General features: G+C 41.3%; 1 protein-coding gene across 1 annotated transcript in view; it reads left to right on the top strand.

Moving 5' to 3' along the window:
- The window catches only part of CENPJ (centromere protein J), a 65683-nt gene that overhangs the window by 19173 nt on the left and 28267 nt on the right, over window positions 1-18243 (top strand). Inside the window, exons 3-8 of the mRNA XM_066258269.1 lie at window positions 746-869; window positions 5693-5971; window positions 8354-8465; window positions 10926-11028; window positions 11132-12755; window positions 17326-17458. Coding sequence (XP_066114366.1) covers window positions 746-869; window positions 5693-5971; window positions 8354-8465; window positions 10926-11028; window positions 11132-12755; window positions 17326-17458 — 2375 coding nt within the window. The remainder of the gene's footprint in view (window positions 1-745; window positions 870-5692; window positions 5972-8353; window positions 8466-10925; window positions 11029-11131; window positions 12756-17325; window positions 17459-18243) is intronic.

Here is an 18243-nt window from a genome sequence, read left to right as displayed (position 1 = left end):
CTTCTCTTCCAAAGTCTGCCTGTAGCATTGCAAGGCATCCATACAGCTCTGTAGACCTTACTGAATTTCTCATCGCTGGGGTCCTCAACCTGAAATTTTGTCAGCCCATCCTCTACCATAGAAAAACCTTCTGCTAAACCTTTGGTTGTAAATCTTTTGGGTTCTGCAGAGGTTTCTATCTCTTCCTCTTCAGTCAGCTACTTCTCTAGCTGAATGAGGTCCTCAGCAGACAGCTCCTCTCCATGGGATAGTAGCTCTGTGACATCCATCGTGATGACTTTCCTGTTCTTCAAAGCACTATCTGAAGACACTGACTTTCATTAAGGAGCCATGATAAGGGCCAAAAAGTCACCAAAGCAAAACAAATGGAACACTTGCGCTTTTAACAGCCCAAAATTGTGGAGGTGAAAGCGTACGGGAGATGCCAACTCCCTCACTCATAAGCCATGTTGCTGTTCTTCCGCTGCATGCAACCAAACTATTTCGCCCACATAATCTGTAAGGCAAAACACTCACGTCTCAATTATTTTAAGTTTTTATGAGAGTGAGTGTTGTAAACTCAAAACATTGTATGTAGAGACTGTCATAATCCGAGGACCCCCTATACTTAAATATACCTCTTTGAAACTTTTTATTAGGGAAGATATAAAAAGGGACATGGGAGAGATTAAGGTAAATGTAAGTAGTGAGAGTCCATAAAGAAACGTAAAGTTAGTTTAATCAAGTTAACTTTATGTTAAAAAAGCTGAAAGAGGTGCAACAGAAGAAGCAGGAACAACTGAAGAGGCAGCAGTTGGAGCAGCTGCAAAGACTCATGGAAGAACAAGAGAAGGTGCTCACTCTGGTGTCTGGGCAGCACACATTCCCAGGTATCTTTTGCTTACATAGAGTTATAAATACAGTCATAGACAGTTTATACACATTTCTTACCTTGAGTTGTTTGACAGGTTATTTCTATAATTTCTCTATTATATGTTGCAAACTCCAGTTTTTTTTCTTTTTTCTTTTTTTTTTTTTTCTGTCTTTTACTTAGAGGCAGAGAGGCAGAGAGACAGACTCCTGCATGTGCCCCAACCAGAATCCACCTGGCAAGCCCTCTATGGGGCGATGCTCTGCTCATGTGGGGCCGCTGCTCCGGTCAGTGACCGAGCTATTTCAGAGCCTGAGGTGAGACCATCCTCAGTGCCCGGGGCCAACTTGTTTGAATCGAGCCATGGCTACAGGAGTGGAAAAGAGAGAGAGAGAGAAAGAAAGGAGAGGGGGAGAGAAGCAGATAGTCGCTTCTCCTGTGTGCCCTGACTGGGAATTGAACCTGGGACTTTACATGCTGGGCCAGCGCTCTACTGCTGAGCCAACTGGCCACGCCCAAACTCCGGTTTCTTTAGGGGCTATGGAGACTGAGAGGCTGGTGGTGTAATAGGGACAAGTGAAAGCTGTGCCATTTTGGAGCATCCGTGTCCTGCTTAATGACATTTATTTATAAAATGATATCAAAGAAGACCTAGGAGAATAAAAGATCTAGAACCGAAGTTGGCCTAGGACTCCAGATTACAATCATTGTTTGATGAATGAAAAACTGCTCTGGATCATAGAGGTGAATATGTGTAGTAGCCCCTCTACTCAGCTAAAGAACCATACCAAGAATATTTTCTTGCCGCGAACCAGCATGGCTAGTAATTCCAGATCCTGAGTGGGAATGGTGCGGAATTAAGAAAATATGCTTAAAGTAAAAGGATGGGTTTGGGAGGGCTCTGCAATGCAGATGGCAAGAACAGAGCATGCTCCACACCCACTTCCTGCTTTATTTATAGGGCAAAGTGAGGCCATTAGCAAATCAGAGATCTCTGATCACATTTCCAAGGCAACCCAAGAATTTTACCAAGTGCAGAAAACCCCCACCATATATAACATCTTCACAAAACAAAGGATAGAAGACACTTGCCTCCAGTCTTTCCGGGGAACATGGGGGGTAGTGTAAACAATCCAGCACCACAGCTTAACAGCCTTTTGCAACCTAATCAGGCAAGTGAGGTGGGAGGTTGGGGAGATTGTCAGTTATAGCCAATTCCCCACACCTCTGCCCCCTCAAAATCTAAACTGCAAAAATCCTGTTGGCTTTTTGGTTTTCAACATTTTCTGCCTGACCTGTGGTGGCACAGTGGATAAAGTGTCAACCTGGAATGCTGAGGTCACTGGTTTGAAAACCTGGGCTTGCCCGGTCAAGGCACATATGGAAGTTGATGCTTCCTGCTCCTCTCCCCCCTCTGTCTTTCTCTCTCTCTCTAAAATGAATTAAAAAAAAGTTTCTCTTTAGTAGGTGACAGGATTCTTTTGTTGTCTGCTCAATCAGTTAATGGAATGGTTTGCCTATCTAGAAAAAGCCTGTTGAAGTGTTTATAGAGCAGTTGTCTTGAGAGTTTGTTGACCATACTTCATAGTAACAAAAACATTTTAAATCATGACTCATAATTTCAAAGAAATGTTATAAATCACTCTTTATTAATGTGCCTGACATATAGTAAGGAGATTTTCTAAATTGTTTATTCTGTTCTATGTCAAAAAAAGTGCCAGTCATGATTTGTTGCATCTGATGATAAAATGATTAATGGATTGTTTCCCACAGTTTGAAAACCAGTATCTGTGCTTGCTGCTACCTTTGAACAGACACTGATTCAGGACAGTGCCTGTTGTGTTCAGAGATGGCATGGGTATTGAGAATACAAAGAAGAAAAGACATTAGCAAATGAGTGTGGCTGGGTGGGACTCCGGGAATGGTGGGGATGAGGAATACAGCAAATGAAGAGTGGTTTAGATGTCACCGACAACAGGGTTCTTCACCTCCTTCCCCCAAGAAAATACAAGAGGAGGTGAAACAGATGCAAAGGAAGGGATTTACTGAGAGCAAAGTAGAGGGAAAGGAGTAAGGGAAAGAGCTGGAAGAATATGGCTCTGGCCGGGGAGCTCAGTTGGTTAGAGTGTCGTCACAGTATACCAAGGTTGTGGGTTTGATCCCTGGTCAGGGCACATATGGGAATCAACCAATGAATATGTAAATAAGTGGAACAACAGATCAGTGTTTCTCTCTCCACCCCCAAATCAATGGGAAAATTATAAAAAAAAAATGGCTCCCTGAACTTCTGCAGGGGATCTGGCTTACATAGTTAATTCTTCATGCAGGTGCAGAGTAGATTGCTTTCTAGGAACCGTTTGCTTTTGTGGGTGGATGCCCACCAGTGCATGTGTAGGGAGAATTTCTTGGTGGAGTGGCTCAAAAAAAAAATTGAACATTTTTATCCATTTAAAACAGTCTGTCTTGCCTGACCAGGCGCTGGTGCAGTGGATAGGGTGTCGGACTGGGATGCCGAGGACCCAGGTTCAAGACCCCGAGGTCACCAGCTTGAGTGCAGGCTCATCTGGTTTGAGCTTGGACCCAAGGTCACTGGCTCGAGCAAGGGGTTACTCGGTCTGCTGAAGGCCCATGGTCAAGGCACATGTGAGAAAGCAATCGATAAACAGCTCAGGTGTCGCAACGAAAAACTGATGATTGATGCTTCTCATCTCTCTCCATTCCTGTTTGTCCCTATCTATCCTTTTCTCTGACTCTCTCTGTCTCTGTAAAAAAAAAAAAAAAATCTCTTAATTTTTTTTTTTTTTTTTTTTTTTTTTTTTTTTTTTTTTTTTTTTTTTAGTTGAGAGGAGGGGAGATAATGAGTTGGACTCCAGCTTGAGTTCCGACTGGGATCCACCTGGCAACCACCATCTTGGGCCGATGCTTGAATCAACTGAACTATTTTTAGTGCCTGAGGCTGACACACTCAGATGAACTGAGCTATCCCTCAATGACTGGGGCCTGAGGCTGACACACTCAGATGAACTGAGCTATCCCTTAGTGACTGGGGCCATGCTCCAACCAATTGAGCCACTGGCTGCAAAAGGAGAGGAGGGAGAGATGGGGGAGAGGACGGTAGAGGAGCAGATGGTTGCTTCTCCTATGTGCCCTGACTAGGAATTGAACCCAGAATGACCATATGGAAAAACCTTTTTTTTTTTAGAACTGTGAGTGCATGGTGATGATGAGTACAGTGACTGATGGCACCTGCTTTGAAAATATTTTTTCTTAATTGAATTGAGAGAGAGAGAGAGAGAGAGAGAAGCATCAGTTTGTTGCTCCATCTAGGTGTGCATTGATTGGTTGCCTCTTGCATGCACCCCAGTCGGAGATTGAACCCACAACCTTGGTATATCAGGATGACGACTCTAACCAACTAGCTACCTACCTAGCCAGGGCCCATTTTGCTTTTGGGCTGTCAGTGCCTATGTCAGCAACAGTGAAACAGGAAAATATGATCTTAATGTTTTATTAAAATAGTTTTGAGTTGGTGCCTGATGCCCTGAAAGAGTCTTGGAGACCTCCAGGGATTTATAGACTTCAATTTGAGAACTGCTTTGGGATATTGCTCTTTTATCAGTGATATGTTCAGGTTGAAGTGGGATGACCATTAGTCAACAATACGTAAATGGAGAGAGTGGCCTGACTGGTGGTGGTGCATTGCATGGAGCGCCGACCCTGAATGCTGAGGTCCCAGATCTGAAACGCTGAGGTTGCCAGCTTGAGCGTGAGGTTACCGGTTTGAGAATGGGATCATGGATGTAATACCATAGTCACTGGCTTGAAGCCCATGGTCGCTGGCTTGAGCAAGGAGTCACTGGCTTGGGTTGAGCCCCCACCCCCCAGTCAACGCATATATGAGAAGCAATCAATGAACAACTGAAGTGATGCAACTACGAGTTGATGCTTCTCATCTCTCTCCCTTTCTGTCCCTGTGTCTCTCTCAAATCAATAAAACAAACAAACAAAAATGTTATAAAGGAAGAGAAGTTGAACCTTATATTCAATGAGGATCTACCTGATGTCCAGTTTTATTTATAGGTTAGGGTGAGGTAGATAAGGGGCATAACCATGGCTGTTTTAGAAAATACTTTCCCTATGTCTTCACTTCTAAATTTAGTTGAGATGATTATGGAGAACAGAGAGGTGGTAGCAGGATTTGAAGGGGTTGGTACAGCTGGCAGGATAGCTAGCATTGCCATTTACTCTCCAAGAGGTATATACAAGGGGTATTTCTGTTTGTTGCATTATTTTAAAAGCTGAGACTTAAGAAACAAAACAGGAGAAGAATAATACAGGAAATTTAGAAACTACAGAAAAGTATAAAACTGAAAAATCACTAATAATTCCATCACCTGAGGTACCAAAATGTCAAAGATAATCTGAAGGAAAGGTACTTTATATGCTGTGACATTAGAGCATTACCATTAGGAACAGTTCAGCTCATTTGTAACTATCTGCATTGAAGCTGTTTGTGTTTGTCATGGGGCTGCAGAGCTGAGGACAGCAGGAGTGCTTCTCACAATTGGTGCGTGAGTTGTGCCTTACAGAGCCAGGCTCTGCTGTAGCTCTGCCTTGTACACACTGTCTGCACGTGAATCATAGTGTAAATATGGGCTCAGTCAACATTATTCAAGGATCACTTGGAACTTTAAAAATTTTTATTTTGTTAAACAGTTTCCTAATAAGAAGGAAAATAATACTTTTATCACTGTGCAGAAAACTTTATGGTGGGGGTCACTAATGGGCAGAAGTAAAAATGTTGTAGAGAGACATCAGTTTGTTGATTTTCTTAATTGCAAGGTTTAGCTCTGCTGTCTGATGATCAGAGCCAGAAGTACAGATCTTCAGGAAGTTCCGCCACTATAGAGAAACCTAAACCCTACCAGAATCAAACCCAAGAAAACATGTACACTTCCAACATTTTGTCCAGTGAACAAAGCAACTTCTGTAAAACTAATCAAGATTTTGTCTTGACTTCAAAAAATGGTGCTTCTCCTAATTTATTTTATGGGGCACAATATCAAGAAGTACTTGTGAAAAAAAGTGATTTGAAGGAAGAAAACCATAACCATCCTAAAGGTGAGTTACTTATATGCATTTCTCACTTCTGCACTTAACCAAGAGTGTACCAAGTTTTCCTGAGACAAGAAGAGGTCTTTATGCATTTCTTTTCTGTCCCCTCGGCTTTAATTGTGAAGTCCAATAATGCTGCATAGCTACTGAGCCTGAATTGGATGAAGAGTTGGACACAGAATTTGTGACTTTCCAAGAACACACTCAGTACTCATGCTGATTTCAAACCTTGCATAGTATAGCATAGGAACTTCGAAAAGGAAGGAAAAAAGTTCTGTTGTACCATTTTTCTTTGAGAGCTTAGAAATAGTTTGAGGTTGATTTGAAATGTGTTTGGCAGTGGGCTATTTGATAGAAGATCTGAAGGATGAGGATAAGGCTGGTGATGGGATTTACTCATAAAAAAAATCCACCCTAATCCAGACACTCAATTTGTCGTTGCCATACCTCTTTCCTGGTGCCCAGCACGTTGCTGCCATAGAACAGGCATCACTGTTTGGTGCTCTAAAGTCATGAGCGCTCACGTGATTTCTGGTATATTTTTTTCTGTTCTCCCATTCACATTTTGTAATTTTAGAATATTGTATCATAAATTGTGTTCTTTCCCCACTCCACATGGAAAATGCTTATGGTACATTCTGTAGTGTTTATAACCATAATTTTTTTTTACTTTTATTGGGGTGACACTGGATAACAAAATTATACAGGTTTCAGGTGCCCAATTCTACAGCACATCTCTGCACTATATTGTGTGTTCCCCCCATAATCAATTTTAATGATTTCATCATTATGATAGTCAAGTAAGATTATTATCTAATGTTCTTTGTGAAGTGCTAAGTTGTTTCCAGCATTTTAAGTTTTAATTTAATTTCCAGTTTTTAAGAATCTATTCTTTTGAGCTGAGTTATAGAAAAATACAGATAATCAGCAAGAGGTGTCTATGCTTACTACTGAGGCTCTAATTAGGAATTACTCCTAATTAGAGTAATTTCTTGTTCCTTGTATGGAATGGTCAAATGTCTTTTTTTTTTTTTTTTTTTTTTGAGAGAGAGAGAGAAAGGAGGAGAATCATCAACTCGTGATTGTGTCATTTTAGTTCTTCATTGCTTCTCGTATGTGCTTTGACTAGGCGGCTCAAGCTGAGCCAGTGACCTCTTGCTCAAACAAGTGACTTTGGGCTTCAAGCCAGTGACCTATGGGCTCAAGCTGGCGAGCTCTGGGATCATGTGGACAATTCCCCCGTTCAAACCAGCTACCCCAGCATTCTGTACCGACGCTTTATCCACTGTGCCTCCACTGGTCAGGCATGAATGGTCAAATGTCTTTCTCTTCTTTTTGAACAGTACACCTCCTACCTAATCTTTTAGTTTGGAAAATATCAAACGTCTAGAAAACTTGAAAGACCACTGCAATGGTTGCCAATTTATCCACCACCTATATTTAATAGTTAATGTTCTGCTCTATTTGTCTACATATATAGATACTTTTATTATTATTTTCTTAGGTGAGAGGAGGGGAGATAGTGAGACAGACTCCTGCATGCACTCTGGCCAGATCCACCCAACAACCCCCATCTGGGGCCAGTGCTTGAATCAGTCGAGCCACTGGTTGTGAGTGGGGGAGAGGAAGAGAGAGAGAAGGGGGAGGGGAGGAGAAGCAGATAGGTGTTTCTCCTGTTTTTTCTGACTGGGAATTGAACCCAGGATGTCTTCACGCCAGGCCAACGCTCTATCCACTGAACCAACCAGCCAGGGCAAATACTTATATTTTTAGCTATGTTTATATATAATTTGTTGTGTCATTTCATTGCAAGTAATATGCAGACATTTTGTTATAGCTATACCTAGGTATGTTAATAATACTTTAGTATTCAAATTCATTTTAGAATTCCACCAATTATTCCAAAATGCCTTTTGAAAGTTAAAAAAAAAATTGCATGTCTTGATGGATAAAACATCGACCTGGAATGCTGAGGTCACTGGTTCAAAACCCTGGGTTTGCCTGGTCAAGGCACATATGGGAGTTGATGCTTCCTGCTCCTCCCCCTCTTGCTCTCTCTCTCTCACTCTTGCTCTCTCTCTCTCTCTCTCTCTAAAATGAAGAAAGTCTTTAAAAAAATATATTAAAAAAAAAGTTTAAAAAAACCCAACAGAATTCAATCATGGATTGCATTTATTTTTAACTCTAGTCTTTTTAGAAAAGCTCACACTTTTTTTTCATAACATTAACCTTTTGAAGAATGTATTGTAATTAAGGTTTTCTCGGTTTTTTTTTAAAGAAATCTTATAGAGTTCTGAAATCTTTGGCATACTTTACTTGTAAAATTCTGAAGTTTTAAGATTTTAATCTGCTTTTTTTGAACTAAATTGTTTCTCATTTTTATCCTAGGTGAAGGTATTTTACCATATTGGGAGAAAATAACAGACCAGATACAGGAAGGAAATGACATGAGCTTAAAAAAAATTGGTGATTCCTCAGAAGTGGTTAATATTGAAGAAAGGTATCATCCATGTTAAAAGGAGTAAAAAATGTTATAATTTAATAGCAAGCCATTATTATTGAGCACTTCTTTGTTTGAAAGATCCTTAGTTTTCTTATTTTTGCTTAAAGATGCTTTTACATGTAAGGGTGAAAATACAACTTATCACATACATACTGTCAGCAACAGGAAGAGGTTGGGGAGATATATCAGTTTAAGTGACTTTGACATTGTCTTGGAAAAACTGAGTGAAGGTTTTACACCTACCAGAATTATCTGGATAAAATTAATCTCTCAAATAGTTAGGTTAATCTTACTTTGGAGAGGGTAAAACAAATTAAATATTGGAATCTCGCCTGACCAGGCGGTGGCGCAGTGGATAGTGTCAGACTGGGATGCGGAGGACCCAGGTTTGAGACCCCGAGGTCGCCAGCTTGAGCGCAGGCTCAACTGCTTAGAGCAGAGCTCACCAGCTTGGACCCAAGGTCGCTGGCTCGAGCAAGGGGTTACTCAGTCTGCTGTAGCCCCATGGTCAAGGCACATATGAGAAAGCAATGAACAACTAAGGTGTCCCAATGAAAAACTAATGATTGATACTTCTCATCTCTCTCTGTTCCTATCTATCCCTCTCTCTGGCTCTCTCTCTGTCACTGTAAAAGAAAAATAAAAAATAAATTTATAAAAAAAGAAAATATTGGAATCTCACTTTGGGTGTCAGTATTTGTAATTTAAAATTGTAAAGTCTGGTAATAGAATTGAAGTATTTTATGACAGATAAAATACCAATATTGATGTTGTTTATTATTTGTTTAAACATTTGAAATATTTTACTAACAGGTAAGTGACATTTGTTGCTTTATTTATATTAAGAAACTTTTTTTTTTCATAGAGAGTCAGAGAGAGGGACAGATAGGAACAGACAGATAGAAAGGGAGAGATGAGAAGCATCAGTTTGTTGCTTTGGCTCCTTAGTTGTTCATTGATTGCTTCTCATATGTACCTTGACTGGGGGGCTCCAGATGAGTGAGTGAACCCTTGCTCAAGCCAGTGACCTTTGGGCTCAGGCTGGTGACCATGGGGTCATGTCTATGATTCTACACTCAAGCTGATGACCCCTTGCTCAAGCTGGTGAGCCCATGCTCAAGTCAGAGGAGACCTTGGGGTTTTGAGCCTGGGTCCTCAGTGTCTCAGGTTGACACTCTATCCACTGAGCCATCACCTAGTCAGGCAAAAACTTTACTTACTGATTTTAGAGAGAGAGGAAGAGGAGAGAGAGAGACATCGACTTGTTCCACTTTTTTATGTATTCATTGATTGATTCTTGTATGGGCCCTGATCAGGGATTGAACCCGCAACCTTGGCATATTGAGATGACGCTCTAACCAACTTAGCTACCTGACCAGGGATGAAATTTTTTTTTTTTTTTTTGGTATTTTTTCTGAAGCTGGAAATGGGGAGAGACAGTCAGACAGACTCCCGCATGCGCCCGACCGGGATCCACCCGGCACACCCACCAGGGGCGAAGCTCTGCCCACCAGGGGGCGATGCTCTCCCCCTCCGGGGCGTCGCTCTGTTGCGACCAGAGCCACTCTAGCGCCTGGGGCAGAGGCCAAGGAGCCATCCCCAGCACCCAGGCCATCTTTGCTCCAATGGAGCCTTGGCTGCAGGAGGGGAAGAGAGAGACAGAGAGGAAGGAGAGGGGAAGGGGTGGAGAAGCAGATGGGCACATCTCCTGTGTGCCCTGGCCGGGAATCGAACCCGGGACTTCCGCACGCCAGGCCGACACTCTACCACTGAGCCAACCGGCCAGGGCCGGGATGAAATATTTTTTAAAGTTATGTAATAAACATGTTATTTTAAAAGTTAATCTAAGGTCTACAGATAGGCCCTGGCCGGTTGGCTAAGCGGTTGAGCATCAGCCTGGCATGTGGAAGTTTTGGGTTCAATTCCCAGCCAGGGCACACAGGAGAAGCACCCATCTGCTCTCCACTCCTCTCCCTCTTCTTTCTCTCTATCTCTCTCTTCCCCTCTCGCAGCCAAGGCTCAAATGGTTCAAGTAAATTGGCCCTGGATGCTGAGTTTCGCCCCATGGCCTCGCCTCAGGAGGTATAGCTCGGTTGCCCAAGCAATGGGGCTGTGACCCCAGATGGGCAGAACATTGCCCCGTAAGGGGCTTTCTGGGTAGATCTTAGTAGGGGTACATGTGGGAATCTGTCTGCCTCCCTGCCTCTAACTTAATAAAAAAAAAAAAAAGGTTAACATACTGACTTTAGAAGGGCTTTTCCCAAATCATGTACAGTATTGTATATTTCTGTATTTTGGGAGATGGAGTGGGATTGTTGCTTTCATTATATTTTCAAAAAGGAGTCGTGTGATTTTGAAAAAGGTTTTCAGTATAGTCAGGAATGTTTGTATCAGACACGCAGTGTAAATGATTCACATCATAATTTGTATATTAAATAACTTTGTTTTCATCATTAGGCCTATTAAAGGTGCTATCAGAGAAAGGAAACAGACATTTGAAGAGTACTTGGAAGAACAAATTCAGTTGGAAGAACAAGAATTGAAACAGAAACAGCTAAGGGTCAGCATCGCTACTATTTGATTAAATTACCTGCAACTAGAGATTTGTGTATAATTTGCTTTAAATGTACCAGAGTTAATTAAAATATTATTCTTTATTGTAGGAAGTGGAAGGATCATTGCTAATCAAAGCAAAACAAAAACAGCCATTCTTAAAACGAGGAGAAGGTTTAGCTAGATTTACTAATGCTAAATCTAAGTTTCAGAAAGGAAGGGACAGTAAACCAGTGACTGACCAGAGCATTTCAGAGGACCAACATGTGCTTAAAATAGACAGACAATTCCAGTGGAAAAGTGCTCTTATAAATAAAGAACCTTATACAGAGAACCCTCCTGCTAAAAAGAACAATAATGCTAGAGCAAAGAGTGGTTCTGTCACACTCAGTCAGAACCCAAAAGTGCTTCGTAATAATAAGAGGAAAGGTCTCTTTCCATTAGGATCGAAATTATTGGCAGGGAAGAAATGTGATAGACAATTTCGAGACCCAATCAAATTAGAAAAGAAAGTAGAAGCTAATAATAAAGAAAATGTACCTGAGTGCACAAAACCTTTTGACATTGTTTGCAAAGTCTGGAATAACACACAAATTAAAGACAAACATCCCCTTTCGACAGGGCTGGTTGGTTGTATGACTTCTAAGAGCCCGGTAAGTGAGGCCTTGAGAGAGTCAGGATCTCCTCTTGACGCTTCTCTTCAGAAAACGTTAGAGAATTGGGAACAAGAAAAGGAAAAGGAAAATTTGGAATTAGATGAATTTTTGTTTTTAGAACAAGCTGCTGATGAAATATCATTTTCCAGCAATTCCTCATTTGTACTGAAGATCTTAGAAAGGGACCAGCAGATGATCAAAGGTCACCGGCTGTCTTCTACCCCTGTCAAAGCTGTGCAGCAGCAAAAGGTGACACCCTGGGGTCCCATCAGGCAGTGTCACCAACATGAGCGTCCATTTCATGCTGTATGTGAAAATGAGGGTGAGTGTAAGGTTGCACCCAGGCAGCTGAATTCAATGTCGCTACATGATGGACCATCTTGTAAAGTTAGTAAAACAGCGTTCCAGATGAGCCCGTGTGAAGATCAGATGAGGTGGAATGCAAGCGATGCTGATACAATAAACAGAGACTGTCGCTCTTACTCTGAGGAGCAGTGTGGTGGCATCACCACAAAACCACCATCGGAGGGTAACGAAAGGGGCTTGAGCAACAGAGAAGACAGTCCACAAGTCTGTGATGAGAAGGGACCTTTTAGGAACCCTGGGACTCAAGAAGTTGAAAAAAGGAGAGATGTGGATTTAGATTTGTCTGATAAAGATTATAGTAGTGATGAATCTATCGTAACTGAAAGCTTGAGAAACAGAGGTGCCGAATCCTCAAGAAGATCCACATCTCTAAGTGTGAGTAAAATTGACTTTGATGATGAAAGAACTTGGACTGATCTTGAAGAGAATTCATATAAACATGGTGTTATTCTTGGGAATGAAGCCATTTATGGAACTTCCCAGACAACCGACTCTAATAAGAGTGAAATGTGTATACTGGACAAAACAATAAAAGGGAAGGTTGTACTTGTCAAAAAAGAAGATGTGAGCCAATCCAGCAGAGACACAAGTCCTCCTCCTACATCAGATCTGATGATGAAATTCTTCCCTTCTTTGAAACCAAAACCAAAATCAAAATCAGATTCACACTCAGGAAATGAACCTACGCTAAGTGTTCAGGACCAACCCCCTGGTAAGTCAGAGCATTCTAAAATATATAAATCTAACATTTATTTTATTGGTATGTTGTCAGAATGCTTAAAATTTTAATTTTCTGGTTGCTCAGGAGTAGTCTAATGTAGGTGATTTGATTTATTAAAAGTTTGTTTGTGGGTCTAAATAACAATCACTTTTATAAGAGCTTTGAATGAATTGTGATTTTAGATATTTCAAACTTAAGCCTGTGTCTTATTAAGACTTGACTAAGAAAAATTTTTATTTTTCTTTATTGATTTTACAGAGAGAGGAAGGGAGAGAGAGAGATAGAAACATCGATCAGCTTCTGTATGTGCCCTGATCAGGGATCGAGCCATCCACCTTTGCTAATTGAGGCTACACTCTAATCACAGGAGCTACCCAGCTAGAGCTTAAGGCTTTCAAATTAACCATTTTGTTACAAAATGAGATAACATTTATTTAAGTTTCTTTTACAACCAGGGAGTACCCAGTTTATAGTTTGTGTTACTGTGGAGTAAACTTTGTGTGTGCATGCTTTCTTTCTTGCACACTTAAGTATCAATTTTTTTGTATGTAGGAGACGACTCTGCACCAATATAAACGGCAGTTAACTGCAGAGCAAGGGTTAAGTGGAGACGAGATCTTGGAGTATATTGGCCATGCAGAGACAATGGCTAGGGTTACTTGAATGCATGTGCACAGGATTCTTGGAGGAATACCTCCAAGAACCAGATGTCCTTTGTAATTAATAAGCCCTGAGACTCTGACTCTTCTTGTGTCCTTGTTCATGAACAGAATCAGTAGACACGCAGGGTTGGGGATGAAACGAATGGGAAATAAGGCTTGTGTAACTTTCTAGTTTTAACTGTTGAGTTCTGGCTTTTGGAGCTCAATAAATATGTTTTGGCGCTGTTTCTCGGAGCTGATTCGCGTAAGAGTTTCAGCCCTCTGCCGGTCATTTAAATTTGGTGTGTCTTTTGCCTCGTGAGTCCAAACTGTGAAGAAATTCGTAATATTTATATTTTTTTGAAGTGAGAAGCAGGAAGGCAGAGACATACTCCTGCATGTGCCCCACCAGGATCCACCCGGCATGCCCACTAGAGGGCGATGCTTTGCCCATCTGGGGCGTGGCTCCACTGCAACCAGAGCCATTCTAGTGCCTGAGGTGGAGGCCATGGAGCCGTCCTCAGTGCCCGGGCCAACTTTGCTCCAGTAGAGCCTTGGCTGCAGGAGGGGAAGAGAAAGAGAGGAAGGAGAGGGGGAGGGATGGAGAAGCAGATGGGCACTTCTCCTGTGTGCCCAGGCTGGGAATCGAACCCAGGACTTCCACATGCCAGGCCAACACTCTATTGCTGAGCCAACCGGCCAGGGCTTTGCACACTTTATTTTGATGACCATTTTTTAACTTAATTTTTTTTTTTTTTTTACTATCTAATGCATTAATCTGTTAAATATAACCAAGAAGAAATATAGTATAATTCAAATTTCCTTCTTCCCCCAGATCTGGGCTCCTACTCCCCTTTCCTAGAGGGAACAGCATTCCCATTTAATTTGTGTATGCTGAAAACATTCCGTGCATATGAATGGATATGTATTAGTGTGTAATTTCCTAACTATGCAAGTGAAAACATGCCTTTTTATATAACATTCTGCATCTTGCTTGTAATATATTGAAGATTATTCTAACACATACATCTGTCTTGTTTTGTTTAATGGCTGTACAGTATTTAGTTGATGTGATCAACTTTTTAAACCTATATTGAAAAACTATTTTCACACCCTGGCTGGTTAGCTCAGTTAGTTAAGAGTGTCACCTGGAAACACCAAGGTTGATCCCTGGTCAGGGCACACATGGGAAGTAACCAATGAATTCCAAAATAGTGGCACAACAAATGAATGCTTCTCTTTTTTTCTCTTTTTCTCCCTCTGTCTCTCTAAAATCAATCAGTTTGGGGGAAAAACTTCTTGTTTTTTTTTTTTTTTTCTTTTTTTTTTTTTTTTCCCCTCAACCTGGCTGCCAAAGCCCCACCCTTGTTGGACGGCACCAGGGTAAGCCCCCGACCTTCGAACCCCACAATCGCCCCAGGCCGAACCCCAAGATACTTCCGCCATTTCATGACCTCTCCAGCGCCCTGACCGCCCCCCCGCACACCCCAGCTCGCCTCCCCTGCGGCCCTTCCGGAAAAACTTCTTTATTTCATGTTATATTATAAACTCTGAATGCTTTCAAAGCATAAGTGTTTTATAATATAAATTATAGCAAGCTATCATAAAATATATTCTGAATTTATAAGTAGTAGGTTTTGTAAAAGTTTTTGAAAGTTTTTGTTGTTGTTTTTTACACTGACGGAGGGACAGACAGACAGGAAGGGAGAGAGATGAGAAGCATTAATTCTTTGTTGCAGCATCATAGTTGTTCATTGACTGCATTTTCATAAGTGCCTTGACTGGGGGGCTACAGCAGAACGAGTGACCCCTAGCTCAAGCCAGCATCCTTGGGCTTCAAGCCAAGCGACCTTTAAGCTCAAGCCAACGACTATGGTGTCATGTCTATGACCCCATGCTCAAACCAGTGACCCCGCACTTAAGCTGGTGAGCCTGTGATCAAGCCAGCAACTTTGGGGTTTCTAACCTGGGTCCTTTGTGTCCCAGTCCAACGCTCTATCCACTGTGCCACTGAATGTTCTGGATGGAAGTTTTTGTTTTTTCTGGTTTTTTTTTTTGTTTGTTTGTTTTTTCATTAAATGAGAGGCCAGGAGTCAAAAAAACCAAATTCCTCATTCGCCCAGACTGGACTCCACCTGGCAAAAGCCCTGCCAGGTGATGGTCTGCCCATCTGGGGCTACTGCTCCGCTGCTTGGCAACCAATATATTTTAGCACCTGAGATGAGGCCACAGAGCCATCCTCAGTGCCCAGGGCCAGCTTGCTCCAATCGAACCATGGCTGCGGTAAGGGAAAAGAGAACTAGAGAGAGAGGGGAGATGGTGGGGTGGAAAAGCAGATGGTCGCTTCTCCTGTGTGCCCTGACCAAGAATTGAACCCAGGGCTTCCACATGCCAGCTGTCACTCTACTGCTGAGCCAACCGGCCAGGGTTGGAACTTTTTAAAAGTATAGAAGTTGTCTGACCTGTGGTGGCGCAGTGGATGAATTGTTGACCTGGAACACTGAGGTTACTGTTGAAACCCTGGGCTTGCCTGGTCAAGGCACATAGGGCAAGCAATCAGTGAACAACTAAAATGTAGCAACTATGAGTTGATACTTCTCGCTCCCCCATCCCTCCTCCCTATAAAATCAATAAATAAAAAATACATATAGAAGCAAAACCGTGTGTAACTGAACTACCCAAAGTTACCTATGGGATACCATTTTGGGATATTTTGTTTCAGTAGTTTTTCCTGTGTATTTTAAATATTGTAGAGGCATATATTCTAGCTTGCATCATCCTTTTTGACCAGGTGTATAACATGTATTGGCTATATCATTAACTCTCTGTACTTTAAATAATGGTTGCATAGCATTATATGAATGAATTTAATTTTATTCAGTATTTTTTTTAATGTTGGACAATTTTTTACTAATAAAATTCCATTGCAATGCATATTTTTGTGCAAAACTAAGATTTTACATGATTATTTTTAACTAGATTTTTAGAAGTAGGGTCAAAGGGTAGATATGTGTGTTTTAGCCTTGTGATATAAATCAGATATAATTTCCAAAAGGGTAGTTGAGTGACAGAAGCGTTGGATGTTTTGTTCTCATAAATAGGAAACTGATATTGGGAAAAAGTTTTAATTCATATCTCTTTGGTTAGTGAAGGATAAACTTTGCTTTTTGGTATCAATTAGTGCTTTATATATCTAAAACTTAATTACATTTTTAAGCAATTTTTTTCTTTTTATTTTAGTGAGAAGAGGGGAGGCGGAGACAGACTCCCACATGCACCCCAACCGGGACCCACCTGGCAAGCCCAATAGGGCTCTGCCCATCTGGGACCCTTGCTCCGTTGCAACAGGAGCCATTTTTTAGCGCCTGAGGCAGAGGCCGTGGATCCATTCTCAGTGCCTGGGACCAAATGCCTTTATTTGAGCCAAGGCTGCAGGAGGGGAGGAAAAGAGAGAGAGAGAGAGAGAGAGAGAGAGAGAGAAAGAAAGAAGTGAGAGGGGGAGGGGTGGAGAAGCAGATGGGTACTTCTTTTGTGTGCCCTGACTGGGAATTGAACCCAGGATATCCAAGTGCAAGGCCAATGCCCTACCACTGAGCCAACTGGCCAGGACCCTTAAACTATTTTTATATACTGGCCATTATAAATTTATTTTAATTTTTTTTTTTACATATAATGTTAATCCATTGTCATATTGAAACTCTTTTGAGGTAGAATAATTTGATTTTTTCCTAAATTTAGACTGGTTTCTTCAGGAAAGGTAGGCCAATAAAATTGAAGAAAATGTTTTTATTAGAAACATTACTACATGTTTATTTTAATGGGATAGTTACTATATTTTTGGCTCTAGTGTTAATAGCTAGCTATTGTTTTTGCTGCTAAAGGCCTCTTGTGAAGTTCAGTATTTATGGTCTATTTTATAGGTGACCGTGCTCGATCTGAAGCTTTGAGAAAGAAAGTTAATGAATTGGAAACGGAAATAGAAAAATTTAAAGCTGAGAACACATCTTTAACTAAACTTCGCATTGAACGAGAAAGTGCTTTGGAAAAACTCAGGTAAGTTTGCATTTGGAAGTTGGGAAAAAATATACATACATTGATTCAGTTAGTATCTTTAAGATGATATCCAAAATATTGAAATCAGTTTTTATCTACCCAGTATATAAATGGAAATGAAATTGGTACCATGTATGAAATTTTTTTTTTTAAGCGGGAGAGAGAGGGGGAGATACAACAGATGGTGACAGACAGATAGGAAAAGAGAGAGATGAGAAGCATCTCTCATAGTTGCTGCACCATAGTTATTCATTGATTGCTTTCTCATATGTGCGTTGTCCGGGGGGTTTCAGCCAAGTCAGTGACCCCTTGCTCAAGCCAGTGACCTTAGGCTCAGGCCAGCAACTTTGGGTCAGCAACCTTTGGGCTTAAACTAGTGACTCTGGCGTCATGTTTATGATCTCACACTCAAGCCGGCAATTATGCGCTCAAGCCCAGGCTCAAGCCAGCAACCTCAGGGTTTTGAACCTGGATCCTCAGCATCCCAGGGCGATGCTCTATCCACTGTGCTACCTCCTTGTCTGGCTGTATAAATTTTTTAACTATATAAAATGACCCATAGTGGTCAAAGGTATGTTAAAAGGGGAATTATTTTTGGTGATGAGATTATAAATCGAAATTTGAAAAGCGATTTGGGGTTATGAATTCAAGTACTACATTGGTTAGTATATTCATTTCTTAGGCCTGCTGTAATCACGTACACACAGGCCCTGGTTGAGGTTGATCAGTGTGTCATTCAATATGCCAGTGTTGTGGGTTTGATTCCAGGTCAGGGCACATACAGA

The sequence above is a fragment of the Saccopteryx bilineata genome, chromosome 2 (genome assembly GCF_036850765.1).
Source record: "Saccopteryx bilineata isolate mSacBil1 chromosome 2, mSacBil1_pri_phased_curated, whole genome shotgun sequence".
NCBI lineage: Eukaryota > Metazoa > Chordata > Mammalia > Chiroptera > Emballonuridae > Saccopteryx > Saccopteryx bilineata.
Note: the sequence above shows the minus strand (reverse complement) of the source record. Positions and strands in the feature narration are given on the sequence as shown.